We start from the raw sequence: 20,647 nt of genomic DNA, 5'->3' as shown, positions 1-20,647 counted from the left end.
AGGGTCATTGTCTTGTGCTAGGGGAGGGGAGAGTCACAGAGTCTTAACGTTTCTATTTATAATCTTCTAAATGCACTGTAAAAATCGTATTATTTTTCCTGCTTGTGAACTGGCCCCAACCTTTTCCTCCTACCCCCTCCCCACTTTTCCTCATTTTGGGTCATGTTGACATATGGGTGAGACCAGAAACAAAGGCTGCTGGCTCATCCCAACAACCATCTGTCCACACTTGCCAGTGAACTAAATTTGCCAAGAACTCCCACTCCACAGGCTCTTGGGAGAGGCAGGCTGATAAGCTTGTGCCTCCGATAAAGCCCACAGCCGTGGAGGATCTGGGCAGGGTGAGGAGGCTGCACACGTGGGGAATTGTAGTCCTCATGGAGACAGGGCTGGGTCCCTCTCTGCCTGGACGTGCTGACACTGTAAGAATGACAGAATGAGGATGGGGAGAGGGATCAACTCGGGTGTTTAAAGAGCCAGAACTGCAAATAAAATCTGGCTGGGATCCATTTTTTTTTTTTCCTGCCTCTGACCTTACCAAAATCCTCTCTCCAAAAATCTAAGCCTTCTCTGGGTACACAGGCACTTTCTGGAGGCTGCTGATGTAGTGGAAAGGCCATGGGTTTAGAGCCAGACTAGCCTGGTGTGAGTTCACTATCAGTCTGGTGAATCTGAGGATATGACACCAGTTTTTGAGCCTCAGTTTATTCTGTGAGATGGAAAATATAGTCCGCTCTCAGGGCTGGTGTGGACTTTAAATGAGCCAACATGATTAATGCATATAAACTCTAGTGCAGTGAACAGGACACAGAGGGCCCTCAGCAAACTGTGTCCACTCATAACTTTGTCCTTTTGCTAAATGAAGTCAAACCACTGAAAGTCCTCTTCGCATTCTAGAGACATTCATTTGTCCATCCCAGAAGGTGTTGGCGCAATGTGAAAAGGCTTCCCGAACAGCTACAGGCAAGGCAGGAGAGATGTACACTTTGCTGAGCTGATCATAAATCTGAATGAAATAATTATGTAAAGTATTCAAGAGCAATTCAGTGAGAAGATGCCTCATCTGCCTTGATGGGCTTTTCAATTACTCATTTTTAGTACTGCATTATACCATTCTCTGGCAATAATTATTAAACATTTCCACTGTATTGCAATATAAAACTTAAAAGGCTGATTTATTTCCTAGGCACTAGACTACCTAGTATAATGTTCCTCAATTAGAAGGTTCTATTTGTTTAAACCTATTTATCAGAGTGATTTTCTAGCATTGAGTCAAAACTGACACAAGTGGAAGATGAGGGGATGAGTTAGATCCAGGGGATACAAGCACTAGCTTTGGGGTCCTGGCGGGATGTGAGCCCAGGCTCCCGCTTCCTGGTCCCTGTTTCTGAATTCACAGGATTATTGGTGGATATGAAGTGTTAGCAACAGCATAGAGTATGGACTCCATAAATAATGATACTATTGCTATGACTGTGCATTCTGGGATGCCCTGGATTTCCCACATACCAATCACCTGCTAGGCTCTGGGCACTAAGGCTGCTGTTAGGGCCCATTTTCTGATTGTCTTTAAAGGAACTCACAGTTATTGGGCACCTAACTCTTCTAGACACCTTGGAGATCTTCCTTTATCAGCATGACACAGCCATTTACAAAGGACACTGAGGCACAGAGAGGTTAGTTACTTGTTTCAAAGTCATTCAGTAACCAAGATAGAAATCTGACCCAGGTCTGCCTAGTTTGAAAGCCCACACATCATACTCTCTAGCACCCCAGGCTGTCTTTGAGGACTCCAGGAGGCATATTTCACTTCATTTGAAGAAGTCTTTCTTCTTTTCTGAGATTTCTTCTTTTCTGGTTCTTCTAAAGGAGACGCCTGTTCTTTTACTGAGGATTACCTACCCCCTGATAAACTACCAGATCCCCCCATGTCTGTCTCTGCCTGTCTTAGTAGAGGATGAGGTTCTTTTTTTTTTTTTTTTTTTTTTTAAGCCAAGGGCTATAGTGTGGATAGAGTGATCAGGCAATGGCCCCAACACACACACACACACACACACACACACACACCAGCTCCACTGGAGTGTTCACTATACTTAAAGCACCCAAGCCAAGCTTGATTTCGGTTCAGGCCAGCTGGCTTGGTGCCAGGATAACAGTCTGTAAGAATCACTAAAACATCAGTGGAGATGTAACAAGATGAAAGAAAATTGTCTTTACTAGAACTCTTGAGAGCAAGCATGACATGAGAATGATGATAGCAATGATATTTATTATTATAAACAACACACCATGTTATAATCCACACAGTGATAGCATTGTGCCAGGAACCTCTCTAACTATTTTATATGCATTAACTCATTTAAACCCTTGCAGCTCATTGAGGTTGGTACCATTTTTATCGCCTATTTTATAGATAAGAAGACTCCTTCCAGAAAGGTTAGGGGATTTGCCAGAGCCACACCACTAGTAAATAGGCTGTTGGGCTCTCCCAGGCCCTTTACCATTGCCTCCTACTAGCTGTGCTTAAGTGACCAGAGATGATGTCTAGGCTCCCTTCCAGGCCTCTTCATTGCTAGGTGAGACGTGCACATCCAGAGCCAAGACTTGAACTGCTCAGGGCAATAAGGAGGGAGTGAGAGTTGAGCTAGCAGTCTTCCCTGCTTCCTCCTACACAGCTCTCAGCCTCTCCTCCAAATGGATGTTGGGCAAATATTTAGAGAATATCATTTTGAAAGGAGGCCAGATTATCAGCCTGCACAGGGCACCCACGTGTCCTGGCCCAGCCCTGCTCCCAAGCCTGGTCTGCTGTGTTTGCTCTCAGTATGTGAAACAGCCCATATAGCATAGAGGATTAATCTGCTTTTCAGCAGTGAACACAGTCCATTAGCTCTCAGGACTCAGCCGCCACGGATCAGAGGCCATGTGCCCAGAACAAGGTGACAGAGGGGCCACCTACAATGCTCATGGTCACCTCTGCACTGCTCCTCCCCCAGTCTGTCACATGCTTCTCACCTCTGGGAGGTAGAGGTCATGCCCCAGGCAAAGGGAAGATAGAGCAGAAAGGGTAAAGGAGATGAATAAAATGAAAGTAAGAATCTGTTGGAAGAGATACTAGAACAGGAAAGGATGCTAATAACTGGTGACAAGATACAGATAGGCACTGGGAGGTGAGGGGCTTTGAACAGAAAGAGAGCAAGATTTAGACTTAAATCTTCACAGCCCAGAAGAGGGGGACTGTCAAAAGCTATACTGGGTAATGCAGCCAATGAGACATTCAGATAATGTTTCTGATGTCTTTAGAAAAACCTGCAAACATGTGGAGGCTCCTAGAACAAACGGAAAACACAAGACACAACATTACACAAGCAACATGAACATGACTATCTACACATTTCAAAATATAAAGGAGAAAAGTCTAGAAGGAAACAACAAACCAAAATTACTGAAATAGTGAGGGACTTTTCTCCCCTTTACTCTTCTGTCTTTGTAAACTTAAAAAAAATTTTTTTTTAATGTTTTTATTTATTTCTGAGAGAGATACACAGCATGAGCAGGGGAGGGTCAGAGAGAGAGGGAGACACAGAACCTGTAGCAGGCAGCACAGAGCCCGACACGGGGCTCGAACTCACGAACCGTGGGATCATGACCTGAGCTGAAGTCGGGCGCTTAACTGACTGAGCCACCCAGGCGCCCTTTTGTAAACTTTTCTAAAATAAATTTCTCCGTTAGAGCAATAAAGGCAAAATCTTTATTTAATTTTTTTAAAATCTGGATTGAAAGCTCTTTCATAAAACGCAAAGCAGCTGTCTTTCCTTCCATGACTTCTGCACTAAAAAAATACACATGGGAAACTAGAAAGAGGATATTTAATGACTGGGATTATTTTCTTTGGATTCTTGCTCAGATTTTACTTAAATGGTTCAAAATCCCTTCCTGGAAAGATCCAGCAATAATAACCTACATTAATTTCACTTCCAGAAAAATTAAGGATGTGAAATTTAGCCATAAGGGATGATGATAATAGCCTAACAATTTTAAACAACAGAATGTTCAACACGCTGAGGTTTCTTAGGTTAAAAAGTGGACTATGGGCTATTATACAGTCATAGAAAATTCTATTGAGAGGTACACTGAGTACAAAAGAAAGAGGTTTCATGATGTGCTGTTGAGTAAAAAATCAGGTCACAAGACAGTAATTACCCAATTTTCTAGAATCGCGTATATTCCTGCATATGTATGTATAATCTGAAAAGATACACATCAAAAGGTTAATAATGCTCTCTTGGGGGGTAGTAGAATTATGACTAATGTTTGTTTCATAATACTTTTCTCTCTGTGTTCTAATTTTCCTACATTGAACAAGTACCTCATGCATAATAATAATAAAAAGTTTATTCCTGCTGCTCTTCATCAGGATCTTCTCCGGTGTTAATATAATTAGCTAGCATAAGATATTGGGGGAACGTATCCCTTTAGCCACAATATACTGAGGGCTTGCTATAGGTATCGAATGCTTTGTAAATACATCCTCATTTATTTTTTAAGTCAGTCAAGCAAGATGCATTTTATTATCCTCATTTTTCAGACAGGGAAAACAGACTCATAGGGGCAAGTGACTTGGCCAAGGTCATCCAACTGGAAAGTGGCAGAGCCAAGATTTAATCCAGATCTACCTGATTCAAACATTCAAACGCTTTCCATCTACCATGCCACTTCACACAAGTGTCCAGAGAAGAAAATATTTAGGAGATGATGCCAAAGGACCTATCTTCCCTCATTTGCCACCCTAACTGATCCTACGTGTTAGTATAACCTGAACTTTCTGATGCAACAATACATATTTAGATGAACTACTGTCCTCTCCCTCAGACTCCGCTCACCCACTACCAAGATCAATAATAAGGACTTGAGGACAACATGCTTAAGTAACCACTGTCCCTGTTGAGGGTTATCACATCACTACCCTGAGAGGCGTCCTTGGTCGTGATGCCCTGTACTGAGTACCAAGCTCCTAAGTTGTTCCCCTACTTCCATCTCACATCCCCCCAACAGAAGTCCCTTCTTAAACCAAGGCCCAAGTTTTGAAACCTACCCTCTCCTGCCAGCTGTGCCCCAAGACCATGTTCCTGGGACCAGTTTCCTGTTGTGGATGCCATTCCAAGTTCCTGTGTCAATTGTCCAACTTCTCCTTGGTTCCCATGCAGTAACTGGGACCCTGTCCACCAGCCCTGATCTCTGTTTGAAGCTCCGCTTTGTGAAGCCAAATGTCCAAGATGCCACCTCCATGAACTTTTGGATAGTATTCTCCCAGATGTCCCACTCCCACCCACTTGTTACAATGCTTGAGACTCCATCTGGGATCTTCACATCATTTAGGTTATTCTCTTGAGGCTTATGTCTGCCATACCAGAAAGGGTGAGACGGCATATCAGGAGAGAATCCAGATCAGAGTTGAGGAGGACCATCACGATTAGATTTTTAAAAAGAAGTGCTGTGTATTCAAGTCTGAAAAGAAAGCGAGGTCATAAATAGGATGAGGGAAGAGTAGACACCATAAGGGTAAAGGCAGTTCATGATGCAGCTTTCAAAATAGGTATGGCTTGTGATTCAGGACTAAGAGTGTGATCAGTGAAAAGTTTTGGAAACTTTTGCAGTCATGCTGATGAGGGAGCTTAGAAAGCTAGTATTGAAAAGTCTCTTCATGACCAGCTGCCCAACCAGTTGCCTTAACTATAGGTTGCTGAGCATTCTGGAAATTAAACCTTGTCTCCCTGTTTGAACCTGGATTGCTTTACCTGGCTATATCACTTGGCTGAATAAGGATCAGTCACAGGTCCCTTAAGCTCTGTCTTTTTTTTTTTTTTTAATGTTTTATTTATTTTTGAGAGAGGGACAGAGAGACAGAGTGCGAGTGAGGGAGGGGCAGAGAGACACAGAATCTGAGGCAGGCTCCCGGCTCGGAGGTTCGGAAGTGTCAGCACAGAGCCTGACGTGGGGCTCGAACTCACAGACTTTGAGATCATGCCCTGAGCCAAAGTCGGACGCTCAACCGACTGAGCTGCCTAGGCATCCCCCTTAAGCTCTGTCTTGAAGGGAGCCAAGCAGCCTGCTTCACCAGCAAATCTCTCCCAAGTGACTTTAAACTTAAACTTATCCTCTGAAGGTTTGTTTTAGCCTATGCTTTTTGAAAAAAAAAGAACAACAACAAAGAACAGAAATGTTAGCCCTGGAATGTTGTAATGGGGTCCTTAAAAATATTAGAAACTTCTTCATTTAAAATAATGCATCATCATTTTAGAAAATTTAGAAAATACAGAAAGCATAGAAAGGAAAGAAAAATCACCCATAATACTACTACCAGACACAACCACCCATTGTAATATGTCTTAATTTTCTGGTCTCAGGTAGTCGGAAAAAAAAAAAATCACAGACTGAAATGAGTGGTGAAGGCTTTATTTGGTCATTTGGTTGGTGGCTAACCTGGTGGCTCTACTCAGACCGTAAGGAGTATGGAGATTCTGGGAGATGGGAAAAGACTAACCTGGACTTGGACAGGTTAGTTAACCCATCTGTGTCACAATTGTTTCTTCAGGGATAGGTTTAATAATGCTTATCAGTTTTGGGGGGGAAATGGAAACCATATATGTAAAATCCTTGGCCCATATAGTACTCAAAAATGCTAGCTATTATTATTCTTATAGTTAAGGCTATTAATAACCATCTAGAAAAACAAAGAGCAGGTTTTGATAGACCCAAGGCTTATTGGAAGAAGCTGATATTTTCTGAAAAGCAAACAACTTTGGGAGCATTCTCTGAATTGGAGGAAACAACCTTCTGTTCAATGCCTAATTACCATCTGGTAACTGAGGTTGTGGATAAACAACCATATTTACCTGAGGTGGCTTCTGTGTCTTGGAAAACATTCCTTGTTTCCATACTGGGCCAAGGGTCTTAGTCTTATCCCCCACTGGAATCTTTGCCAGAGGCAACTGGAAAGAGTGCAGGCTTTGGCTTCAGACAGCGCTAGGTCAGAATAGATCATTCTGAGCTTCATTTTCTCATCTGTAAAATGGAAATAATTATTCCCATCAAGGATTCAATGATGTGACCATACTAAGTATCTGGCACATAGAAAATTAAATATTCATTACTTTTGGCTTTTCTGATATAGTCACCTAAAATCATCCCAAAGATTGTAAACATTTAAGTTTAAAAGTTACGAAAGTTCTCTGTGACTGCCAGTAAATGGGGTTCTTACCGGAAGCTGAGTGAGCAAGTCCAAGAAAATCACATTGTTTGGAAATCCACCCTCACACCACACACAAGCTGCCTAAGGGAAACTAAGTACCCTCAAGAAAATATGAAGCAAAGTACTGTTTACATTTACCAAGTATTTATGTGTGTGTTGGAGTGGGGTATTTACTTGTTATAGGCTGGCCCAGTATATGTGGTTCCGTGGGACTAAGCTTGACTAGAGAGAAACCTCTTACCTAACATAAGGGAATGGCACTATTAGGAGGGACTGTGACACAGGGAAACAGCATAAACATTACAGCCAGGTAGGGCTCAAACCCTGGCTCTACCACTGTTGGACTTAGACGGGTTAGTTAACCCATCTACATCACAGTCATTTCTTCAAGGTTAGGCTTAATAATGCTTACCAGTTTGGGAGTGGGGGAGAATGGAAACCATATATGTAAAGTCCTTGGCCAATATAATACTCAAAAAATAAATACTATCATCATCATCATCATTATTATTATAGTGAAGGCTATTAATAATCACCTAGAAAAACAAAGTCCCAAGTCAGAAGAAAGTCCAGGGAGTTGTCTAAGAGAGCTAAGCAGATATTACAGCCCAGACATAGACCTGGAAATCTTCAACCAAAGGGAGGAGACAAGAACGCCTAGTTCTTCAGAGTGCAACTATTACGTATGAGGCTCTGTGCTAAGTAGTGGGAAAACAATGAGAAAAAATACCAAAAGACATGATGCTCATGTAGCTTTCAGATTATTAGAGAAGTAGCCACTAATCAAGCAATCAAACAAATGCATGTAAAATTAAAATATGAAGTGTCTAAAAGGAACGAGATGGGTCCTATGAGAATATATGAGGGAGGGAATTGCCAAGTGAAAGAAGACAGGGAAGACTTTTCAATGAAAAAGATAAGTGAGCCGAGATTCAGTAAAGGAAGGAGGGGAAGAAAGAAAGGAGAGAGGGAAGGAAGGAGGAAGAGGGGGATATGGAGAGAGGGGAAGGATGGGAGGGAAAAGGAAATAGGAATTGGTTGGGCTTTGGCAGGAGAAAACACAAGTCCACTGTAGCCAAGAGCAGAAAACAAGGAAGGAGTATGGGGCTAGAGGGGTAGGAAGGCAGAGATTCACGTCTGTTAAGGATTTCAGTCTTGGTTCTAGAAGCAATGAAATTGTTCTAAGAAGGGGGTTATTATATTTGTGTTTTTAAAGGATCACTTTGGCTTGTCATATAGAGAACAAGTTGGAGAAAGGCAAGAGAGAATGTACAAAGGCTAGTTAGACTATATTAGTTCAGATTAAAAATGATGTAGCTTAGTCTGGGGTGGTAGTAATGATGGTAGTAGGAATTCAGGAGATATTTGGAAGGTAAAATGGACAACATCTAGATATGAAGGGATAGAGGGAGGAAAGAGCCAAGGTGGACATTCAGTGTTTCTGACTTGCACAACTGAAGTAGGGCCAGGCTAGAGGGAGGATAGTTAAGTTAGTTGCTTACAAGGTAGATTTGAGGTGATTTTGATCCAAGAGGAAATGCAAATAGAAGATAGAGGGTCAGAGATACATTTCTAGAGATCAGAGGAATGACCAGGACTGGAAATATAAACTTGTGAGTCATCCACACATAGGTAGTAATTAAAGCCATTAGTTGAATGAGGTCACCTACAGAGAGAGATAGAATAAAGTCAGAACTGGAGAGGGCTTAGGGCTAGCCATAAGCAATTTCGGATTCAAAGACCAGTCGAGGAGGATGAGCAGTCAAAGAAAGTGGAGAAGGAGAATACAGGAAGTGGAGGGGTCGGCAGAACAGGAAGGAGCTATGGCACTAGAGCCAAGCAGAGAGAGAGTGCTTCAAGAAGAAAGACTACATGATATTTACTGGATTAAGCACTGCAGAAGGCACTGATGTTCTTAGCTAGAGCTGTCTGGGTACTGTGATGTTCCCCACACCCCTGCAATTGGGCTGAGAATAAGTGGGAGGTGAAGTGAATCAGAAAGCCAAGCCAACTTCTTCAAGTAATTTGTGATGGAGACGAGAGAGAAAACACCATAACTGGCGATATGAAGGGATAACTAAGGATTGATTAATTTTTTAATGGGAAAGACTCAAATGTGCTTAATAAGCTAATGGGAATGATTCCATGGGGGCAAAAGTTAAATCTGGAGAGAAAAGTAATTCTTAGAGTCAAGAGGAAGTGATGGGTGCAAAGCAGAGATGCACACAAAGTAAGAAGGCTCCTCTATTAACAGCAAGAAGGAGGACAGGGTGGATGCAGATGAGAAAATGAGGAACTTTACATCTGATGACTTCTGTTTTTTCCTGTAGTAAGAAACAAGTTAAAATGATGACAAATCTCCCCAAAGCTCCAAACTTTATGTCTTCATTTGCCTGGGAAAGTCTCAGTTTTGCCTGTTATTCCAGAACAATGGTTAATAACCACCTCTTCATCCTTGTTTGGACAATAAACCACACTGTCATCCTATATATGACAGAGGTGGCATCATAAAAAAAATGGGGGAATGATGGATTGAGTGGTGTAAAAGCAATTCACTGTGTGGACTTCTGGTGTTCCATCCCACATGTAAGAAGCTTGTAAGTCACCGCTCTAGTCTAACAGCAAGTAAAAAGCTAAGTAAACTGAAAAATCAACAACTCTTCTTAGATCCATCAAGAAGTGAGTTCACAGGGCAAACCACTGTCCTCAATATTGGAGACACATACAGGAGGATACAGGGGACCACAGCTTACCAGAGTGGAAATCTTCACATGCCAGCATAGGCATGTTAAAAACTTAGAAGCACCCAATCATTGAGGGCAAGGGAGACAAAATTTTTGTGAGTTTTACCTGCAGGAATTCTATCAAGTTCTCAAAGTAAATATTAGAGAAAAATTCTGTTGTGCTTCTGGCAGGGGGAGGAGAAATGAAACTGTCTTAAAATTTTTATTAGTGTTTATTTATTTTTGAGAGAGAGAGAGTATGTGAGCAGGGGAGGGGTAGAGAGAGAGGGGGAGACACAGAATCTGAAGCAGGCTCCAGGCTCCAAGTTTTCATCACAGAACCCAACATGGGGCTCGGTCTCACGAGCCATGGGATCATGATCTGAGCTGAAGTAGGATACTTAACCAACTGAGCCACCCAGGTACCCCATGAAACCATCTTTAAATACATCAGTGCATTCTGTTCTTAACAAGGCCTGCCCTCAGGAGAAACTATTTTACCAGAACTTAATCTATCTGGGGGAAGAGAAATACCCAACACTAGGCCCTTCAAGCCTACCATGTGATGGAAAAAAATATATATAACTCCAGCCCTCTTCAGCCTTCAGTCCCACCTAAGACAAAAGGGGTTCATTGGGGAGATGGCTAAGAAGAATAAGTGAAGTTCATAGTCCAGGGGCAGAAGTCACTAAAAGACTGAAATCTAATCCTAGGAACTAGAGAACACTTCCCCTCCCCAACATCTTACCACCACATTACTAAAGGTTTATTTACTTCAGTTCCTTTTACCTAGAGCATCATGTTCACCTTGCAACAAAAAAATTACAAAGTGTACTAAAAGACACAAAAACACAATTTGAAAAGACAGAGAAAGCATAAGAAGCAGACATGGCAGAGATGTTGGAATTATCAGACTGGAAATTTAAAATATCAATGATTAATATGCTGAAGGATATAATGGATAAGGTAGACAGCATGCAAGAACATATGGGCAACGTAAGAAGAGAGGTGGAAATCCTAAGGAAAAATAAAGAACAAAAAAGAAATGCTAGAGAACAAAAACATTGTAACAGAAATGAAGAATGCCTTTGATGAATGTATTAGTAGACTAGACTAGACAGCTGGGGAATCTCTGAGCTGGAGGAAATACCAACAGAACCTCTAAAACTGAAAAGCAAAGAGAGCAAAGACTGAAAAAATGCAGAACAGAGTATCCAGGGACTGTGGACAATTACAAAAGATGTAATATATGCATCAGGTGAATACCAGAAGAAAGAGATAGAGGAACAGAAGAAATATTTGAAACAATAGTGACTGAGAATTTCTCCCAAATTAATATCAAACACCAAACCACAGGTTCAGGAAACTCAGAGAATGCCAAGAAGGATAGATATGCAGAAAGACTACACCTAAGGATATTATCAGTAAGCTAAAGAAAGTCAAAGGTAAAGAAAAAATCCTGAAAGAAACCAGAGTGGGGGAGGGAGGAATCCTTACCTATATAGGAACAACGATAAGAATTATATTCAATTTCTCCTCAGAAACCACGCAAATATGAAGAGAGTGGAGTGAAATATTTAATGTGTTGGAACAGAACACCAACTGAGAATTCTGTACCTTGTGAAATTATTCTTCAAATGTGAAGAGGAAATAAAGACTGTCAGACAAATCAAAATTAAAGGAATTTGTTGTCAGTAGACCTGTCTTTCAAGAAGTGCTTTAAAAGTTCTTTATAGAGAAGAAAAATAATGTAATTCAGAAACTTGTATCTTCATAAAGAAGAGCATCAAAGAAGGAAAAAGTGAAGGAATAAAAAAGTTTTTATGTTTTTATTCTTAACTGATCTAACAGATAACAGTTTGTTCAAAATAATAATAGCAACAATGCATTCAGTTATATATGTTTACATCTATATTCATGCTATGTATAAGTGAATTAAATGAAAACAAAAATTTAAGGGACCAGAGGAAGGAACTAGGAATCTTTGGTTATTATAAAGTGACTGCACTATCTGTAAAACAGTATAGTGTTATTTGAAAGTAAGCTTGAACTAGCTGTCAGTATATACTATGAACTCTAGGACAACCACTAAAAAAGCAACAAAAATATATATATATGTGTGTGTGTGTGTATATATATATATATATGTATATATATAATTGACTTGCTAAGAAAGGAGAAAAAATGGACTCATAAGCTGTTCAAAGCCAAAAATGACAAAAGTGTGAAAGACAAAAATAAAAACAAAAAAAGTCAACAAATAGAAAACAAATATGGCAAATATTAATCCAACTATATTGATAATCACCTTAAACATCAATAGTCTAAATATACCGACTAAAAGACAGATTGTCAGAGTGAATCAAAAACAAGACCCTGATGTGTTGTGTATAAGAAATTCACTAAGATACATATAAATTAAAAGCAGAATGCTAGAGAAAGATACACAATGCTAACACTAATCATAAGAAAGCAAGAGTAGCTGTATTGATATCAGACAGCAGACTTCAGAGTGAAGAATGTTATCAGTAATAAGAGGAACATTACATAATGATAAAGGGGTCAACACTCCAAGAAGACATAATAATCCTTAATGTGTATGTACCTAACAACAACATTAAAATATGTGATGTGAAAACTGGTAGAGCTATGAGGAGAAATAGATGAATCCACTATCATGGTTGGAGACTTCAACACCCCTCTATTAGAAATGGACATATCCACCAGTCAGAAAGTCAGTAAGGACATAGTTGAACTCAAAAGTACTATTAATAAAGTGGATATAATTGACATCTATAGACTACTTCATCTAACAATAGCAGATTACACATTCTTCTCAAGCTCACATGAAACATTCACCAAGATATACCACATTCTGGGGCATAAAACACACCTTAACAAATATAAAGAAATCATACAATGCCTGCTCTCAGACCACAATGGAATTAAGCTAGAAATCAGTAACAGAAAGATAGCTGAAAAATCCCCATAAACAATACATTTCTAATCAACACAAGGGTCAAGGAAGAAATTTCAAAACAACTTTTAAAATATTTAAACTAAATGAAAATACAACTTATCAAAATTTGTAGAATGTAGTGAAAGCAATTCTTAAGGGAGATCTATAGCCTTGAATGTATATATTAGAAAAGAAAAAGATCTAAGAGCAATATTCTCAGCTTCCAACTTAGGAAACCAGAAAAAGAAAAGAATATTGCATCCAAAGTAAGCAGAAGAAAAGAGGTAGTAAAAATGAAAGCAAAAATCAATGAAATTGAAAACAAGAAATCAATACAGAAAACTAACAAAATCAAAAGATTGACTCCTTGAAAAGATAAAAAAAAAAAAAAAAAAAGATAAGCCCCTAGCCAAACAAACAAAAGACAGAGAAAGAAGACAAAAATCACTAATATCAGTAATAAAAAGGGGCACTTGAGTGGCTCAGTCAGTTGGCTGTGTGACTTCAGCTCAGGTCATGATCTCACGGTTGGTGGCTTGGTGGGTTCCAGCCCCGTGTCAGGCTCTGTGCTGGCAGCTCAGAGCCTGGAGCCTGCTTCAGATTCTCTGTCTCCCTCTCTCTCTGCTCCTCCCTCACTCACACTCTGTCTCTCTCTGTCTCTTAAAAATAAATAAATGTTAAAAAAAATTTTTAAAAAAAGAAAAGAAGTAACATTACTACAGATCCAATGGACACTAAAGGAATAATAAAGGTCTATTATGAACAACTCTATGCCCACAAATTTGATAACCTACATGAAATGGACCAATTCCTTAAGACACAATCTGTCAAAACTTACATAAGAAGAAATAGAATAGGTATATATCTATTAAAGAATAATCACTAATGAATAATCTTCCAAAACAGAAAGCACCAGACCCAGATGGGTTCACTGGTGAATTCTACCAAACATTTAATGAAGAAATTATACCAACATTCTACTTTCTAACTCATTCTATGATGCCTGTGTTATCCTAACACTAAAACCAGACAAAAATTTGCAAAAAGAGAAAAGTGCAGACTCATATTTTTCATGAAGGTAGGTGCAAAATTCCTCAACAAAAATGTTAGCAAATCAAATCCAACAATATATAAAAATAATCTATACCATAACCAAGTGGAATTTATCCCAGGTAATGCAAGGCTGGTTCAATATTTGACAATCAATTAATGTAATCCATCACTTTCAACAGACTAATGTGATTATTATCAATAGATGTGGGGAAAGCATTTGACAAAACCCAATACCCACTCATAATAGAAACCCTCAGAAAACTAGGAATATAGAGGAATGTCTTCAACTTGATAAAGAAAAAAACATCTACAAACAAAATCTATACCTAATATCATACTTACTGGTAAGAAACTTGAAGCTTTCTCAATAATATCAAGAACAAGGCAAGTATGTCCCTTCTCATCACTACTTTTCAACATCATACTGGAAATTCTAGATAATGTACTCAGAGAGGAAAAGGAAGTAAAAAGTTATACAGATCAGGAAGGAAGAAATGACTCATTTTTTCCTCCAATGACCTGATTGTCTATGTAGGAAAATCTGAAAGAATCAACAAAAAATCTCCTGGAACTAAAGCAATTATAACAAAAGATTAAAGGTTGCCAGGGGTTGGAAGGGAGGAAAGCATGAATAGGCAGAATACGGAGGATTTTTAAGGCAGTGAAACTATTCAGTATAATACTATGATACTTCAATGGTGAATACATGTCATTATACACTTTTCAAAACCCATAGAATATACAGCACCAAGAATGAACCCTTGTATAAACTCTTGACTTTGAGTGCTGTTAATGTGTCAGTGTAGTTCATCAACTGTAACAAATATACCACTCTGGTGTCAGATATTGATAATAGGGGAGGTTGTTCATGTGTGGGGACAGTGGGTCTATAGGAACTCTGGACTTCCTGCTCAATTTTGCTGTAAACCTAAAACTGCTCTTAAAAAATCAAGGTTAGGGGTGCCTGGGTGACTTGGTTAAGCATCCGACTCTTGATTTTGGCTTGGGTCATGATCCCAGAGACTTGGGATAGAGCCCCGACTCGGGTCTGCACTAAGCAAGGAGCCTGCTTGGGATTCTCTCTTTCTACCCCTTTGCCCGTCTCCTTTATTCATTCTCTCACGCTCTCTTTAAAATAAATAATAAATAAGTAATTAAATAAATAAATGTATTAAATTTTAAAATTAGCTCATAGTGTGGAAAAAATGGAGTTGGAGCCCTATTCCATTAATATTAAAAAAATAAAGTCTAAATGCATTGAAGACCTAACTGTGAAAGGTAAAATTATAAAGCCAATGGAAAAAAGTACTGGAAAATATCTTTGTGTTTGTTCTCAATTAGGCAAGACCACAAAAGTGCATGCCGTAGGAGAGAAATTGGTGAATTTGACTAGATGAAAGTTGTATCTGTTAAATGAAAAATCCCAAAAGTAAATGAACATCTGGGTGGCAGAAATATATTTGTAAATGTTTGGGAGTTCATATCTAGAAAGTACTACAAATCAGCAAGAAAAAGACAGGAAATTCCACCAGCAAAAATTCTGAGTAGGCAATTCACAGAAAGTGAAACCTAATAAATTAAAGAGTTGCTCAAAGTTGCTAGTATTAGATGGAAACAAGATACCACTTTACATCCATCAGATTGGAAACCATTAGAAAGCCCAATAATCGGGGTGCCTGGGTGGCTTAGTCGGTTAAGCGTCCGACTTTCGCTTAGGTCATGATCTTGCGGTTCGTGGGTTCGAGCCCCGCGTCGGGCTCTGTGCTGACAGCCAGCTCAGATCCTGGAGCCTGTTTCAGAGTCTGTGACTCCCTCTCTCTCTGACCCTCCCCTGCTCACGCTGTCTCTCTTTCTCTCAAAAAAAAAAAGCCCAATATTCATAAGTACTGGTGAGGATATGGAGAAATGGGAACACTTGCGAATAGCTAATAGAATGAATGGTATAGCTATTCTGTACAACAAGCTGGAAGTATTTAGTGAAATTAATATGATTATATCCACAACCCAATCACTTTGCATTCCCATTCCATGGTTTATATTGCTGAGAAACTGCATGAAGTTCTTCGTTGCAGCATGTTTTTGGAGGTAAAGATCTGGAAGTCAGCTGACGGCACCTCACTGGGAAAATGGATAAGTAAAATGTGGTCCACGCATGCAGGGGAATACGAGGCAGCAGTCAGAAGCAATGAATTACATTCACATATAGTAATAGTGGCATACAGGCATTCCCACTTTTTGAAAGTTCGCATTCTACCACTCTGCTTTTACACAAGACCTACACTAGTGTGTTTTTTCGCCAACTGAGAGAAGTCCACGGTAGATTTTCACTTTTATGAAAAAAGGCAAAAAGTGAAAATAGCATGCAGCATTTGTTTGGCAGTGAGCTGTTTAGAGGCAGTGCACACCTGAGCAGCAAGAGTGGCCTGGCCAAGCTCCTTCCCTGGGAATGGCACTCAGCATCCCCACATCAAGCCCCATAGCTTCAGACTGTATCTGTGAGTATCTGTGTTTTCTCTTGATTTATTTTGTGCATCTGTTAGCAAGATGTGTCCTAAGGTATCAGAAAAGCCTTAGAGAGGTTATTTTTGGGGTCTGGGAGCAGTCAAAAAATTTTCCACATAAATTAATGGTAATTGCTTCTTCAGTTGATGCCATTTCAGCTTACGAATGGTTTCATAGGTATGCTATACTTTCAGACAGTAGGGGAAGCCTGTATCTTAAAAGCGTTAAGATTAAGTGGAAGAAACATTCAAATACAAAACAATTCTGTGTAATCTCAAGTAAGTCACACATATATAAAGACATATAATACATATAATGTTATATATTTTTATATTTATATATTGTATACTTTTATTTATACTTATATTTTATATACATATATAAATACACACAAAAGGATATAGATAAATAGGGGTAGGATAAAGAATGTAAAGATATATAATAGAAGATTGCCTTTGCTTTGTCCAGTGATAAAAATATATGATGAACTAAGGATCTTGAGTGACTTAATTTTTTTTTACCTTCTGTCCTAAAAGGAATATGAATTTTTAAAAGTTATATACGGTACAGATATTATCATCTTATTAAATTGTATTTGAAGAATAAATGAGTAATTCAGATAAAGCACTTAGCTGAGTGCCTAGCACATACGAAACACTCCATAAATGTTATCCATTATTGTTATTAGCACTACTCATGACAGAGCTCCTGCCAATCAATTGGAGTTGGCACTAAAGACCAATTGGATTTAGATGATTTCCCCCAAGAGATGCCTCCGAGCCTAACACTCTCTAATGGTACTAGAGGAATAGGCAAGTCCCAGTAGCAGACCCAGAAGCAAGCAGGAGGTACACCGAGTCTTGGGGAATGGAAATGGCCACCAGGTTTTTTTGCAGTGTCCGAGGAAATCTTGATGGTTAACTTGCAAGAACATCAATACAGTGCCCAAACTAGGAAAGTAGAGACTGCAAAGTAAATAGTGCCATGAAGCTGGGAGAGAGTTTAAGTACTTTGGTATTCTTCCTCCAAAGGGGTGTTTTCTTTTAGCATTTTGATTTCAAGTTATACAACTGTAGTTGAATTACCGATGTTAGCTATTTAGAGAGGGTTGCCTTTGGATTATTCCTTTCTCTTCTTCCTCCTCTGCCCTTCCCCCTCACCCCTCAAGTGGGACACAGCTTATCTTCGTGAAATAAGCAAGATCATCACCTAGTGGTCGGTTTCTCAAAGTGCTGATTCAAGATCTTGGTCCCAGAGAGCAGAGAACATGCCCTCATGTTAATTCAACGAGCATTGACTGGGACTCTATGCCAGGCGCTATTTTGGTGCCTGGGGATATAGAGCTGCTAACACAAAATGACAGGTTTAAAAATAAAATTAAGGAAGTGTCAACTCCGAAACTTAAGAACCTTCCCGAAGTGACATTGCATTTTAATGTATTTATTTTCCACGGGTTTTCCACAGATCATAGATGAAGAAGAAACACAGTTTATGAGTAACTGCCCCGTTGCGGTCACCGAAAGCACCCCACGGAGGAGGACAAGGATACAGGTGTTCTGGATCGCGCCACCGGCAGGAACCGGCTGTGTGATTCTAAAGTAAGTACATGAGGGATCTTTGTCACCCTTCACTCTCCTTCCCTGTGGTCTATCAAAGACCTCATGGTGTGGCTGCAGAAAGAAACATGGCTTTGCGGGGGCATCAAATGAGTTGCATCATCTCTCTGCCCTTAGTTATCTTAACTCTGAAATGGGGCCAAGGGCCATCACTGATGAAATGCTATAAATACAACCATTCACCTGAATCTCCATTTTTATCTAGTTCATTGATTCTCATGGCCACTCTCCATCTTCCAGAGACATTGATACTGGGGCTAGTTAAGGAAAATCACAAACCACATAAAGATAATCTTTGACTTCCTCCATCTGGACTTTAACATCTACTGTCCTTAAATTGTGGTAGGCTGACCTGAGACCCAACTATAACTTCCTTGGCCTCTGGCCCTGCTTTATGATCTTGTTTTCTTCCTCCTTCCATCAAAATTGTCCTCTTGTGCAACTTCCTATCTGGTCTCCGATCCTCCCTTTGGTGAGTTACAATGCATTATAAGAGGTATTAACTTAACCAGTTAATAATTTTCCTTTGAAAGGTAGAATTGTCTCAAACCTGTGTTTCCAAAACAGTATGCCATAGAATGATGTTCAGGGAGATGTAAATATGTGGGCAGGAAACCAATTTCTACACTTAAATAAGTTTGGAAAATGCTTTATATAGATTCACAACATATATTAGCATATTTAAACTTTTGCAAAGTCCTACTAAAATGATATCTGTTTGTTTCATTAGCATTTCCCAAACTTATTTGACTCCTTTTTTTTTTTTTTTTCTGAGACATATATTAACATTCACCGGTTGGGCAAATGCAGCCATAACCTATTTTAAACAGACTTGAAAAACTTTGTAAAGTGATCCTGGGAATTTTAGGATTTCAGACAGGCAAATTATCATAGGTAGATGGACAGGGCTCCAATCCAAGCATCCAAGAAGCCATTTTCCCATGGAGGTAAGGGGCTGGGACCTCCCCAGTCGTCTTCCTCTTATTTGAGTCCCCTGGGGTCTTATTTATGTATTTGGTTCATTTGTCACCTCTGGCAGGTGGACATTTCTAAAGTCTTACAGCTGTGGTTAATTCCAGCTCACCTCTGAGGAGGGGCTGGTAAGGAGATATTCCACTTAGGCAGTCCACACCCTGCGTCTTCTGGACTCAGCTGTGCCTGGCTTACAGAAAAAAAGCCTAGAGAGGTCTCTGGAAGCCTCTGTCCATTGCCCAGGCCCAGCCCTGTCTCTGTCTGGCCTCCCTTTGCTGCCATCTGCCTATATATCACTTGTTTCTTACTTTAATGCAAGCAGAATATTCTTACTCAGATTCCTGGATAAGTGTGTCTCTTGGCATTAATCTATATTGGTGATTTAAAAAAAAAATAATTAGCAGTAGAACTTTTGAAAAATAAAACCTTATATACAAACCCCAGTATATAACATGTATCTAATCTCTAGTTGGAATATGAGAGAAGGCCTATAGAAATAAAGGCCACTTAAATGAGAAGAAACCTTAGCTATTTATCCAGTATTCTCTATATAGAAAGTAAGTCCACTGCCATCACTAGGCCTTGGCAGGGACTCTGAGCGAGACTGGCGGAGGAGTGGAAAAGCCTATATGGGAAATAAAGGGCAGACTGCTGGTGTGTTCTGATTGGAGGGTAGGGTATTAACATGAGGAAGCTGGAAGCAGGCTAACTAGAAGTGGAGCATCTTACGTGATTGGTTTGGAAAGCATATTTGGCTTTCTCTTGTTGGTCCTGAGTTGGAAATAGAGGAGGCGGTGAGGGCAAAAATTAGAGGAGCTGGCGGTCATTGACAAGTCCCAAATGTCACGACAGGGGTTGTGGTCTGGCTTCCCAGGCCGGTTGCTACAAAGGTTGGGGTCAGAGTTCTATTGTCATGGTCGTATGTGACCTGGCTATTGTCCATAAGTACTTTCAGTGTCTCACTCTGGAGACGGGTTCACAGCGTGGCTTTCTGGTACCCACAGTCTTGCCCATGGCTGCCTGGTTACTCCGCAGAGACTGGGGCTCTGAAGAACATTGGAAAACATTAGATTTATGTGATGAGTCTTCCTGCTCTAAAAATCCTTATCCTTCTAGTCCTTTGGCTCCGATCTCTGGGTTTCTTTGACTTCTTGTTCTCACAAACCACAAGTGTTTTATCTTCCTGGCAGAAGCCAGGAAAGCATCTCTTGTTTACCCGTTAACAATGAACATATGTGAACATATGTTTATCCATTAACAGTGAACAAGCGTGGCTTGTTCAGTCACTCGTTCTTTCAACAAATGTAACTGAGCTTCTATTTGCACAGTCATCCAGGATAAATAGACAACCGAGGTATGCTCTTGGCCCTTGAAGTTCTCATGGGCCAAATGGAAGAGAGAGAAAAGGTCAATCAGTCCTTTCTATGTACCAGTAACTCAGCAGTGCAGCTAGCAGGTTTTATCAGTTATAATCTTCAGAACAGACTTCCCCCATTTTACAGAGGAAGTCCCAGGAAATTAGGGAAGTTTTTTGAATCACATGTCCATTGAATTCCAAAGCCCCATGTTCTTC

The 20,647-nt window shown here is 39.9% G+C and overlaps 1 protein-coding gene across 2 annotated transcripts in view; it reads left to right on the top strand.

Moving 5' to 3' along the window:
* SPON1 (spondin 1) overlaps positions 1-20,647 on the top strand; it is a 263,826-nt gene that overhangs the window by 56,068 nt on the left and 187,111 nt on the right. For both annotated transcript variants that reach the window (XM_039251833.1, XM_039251832.1), the window contains exon 3: positions 17,951-18,084. In XM_039251833.1, the coding sequence (XP_039107764.1) occupies positions 17,951-18,084 (134 nt within the window). The remainder of the gene's footprint in view (positions 1-17,950; positions 18,085-20,647) is intronic.

Source organism: Hyaena hyaena, unplaced genomic scaffold (genome assembly GCF_003009895.1).
Source record: "Hyaena hyaena isolate Hyena2069 unplaced genomic scaffold, ASM300989v1 scaffold_401, whole genome shotgun sequence".
Taxonomy (NCBI): Eukaryota; Metazoa; Chordata; class Mammalia; order Carnivora; family Hyaenidae; genus Hyaena; species Hyaena hyaena.
This window is presented reverse-complemented; position numbering and strand designations above follow the sequence as displayed.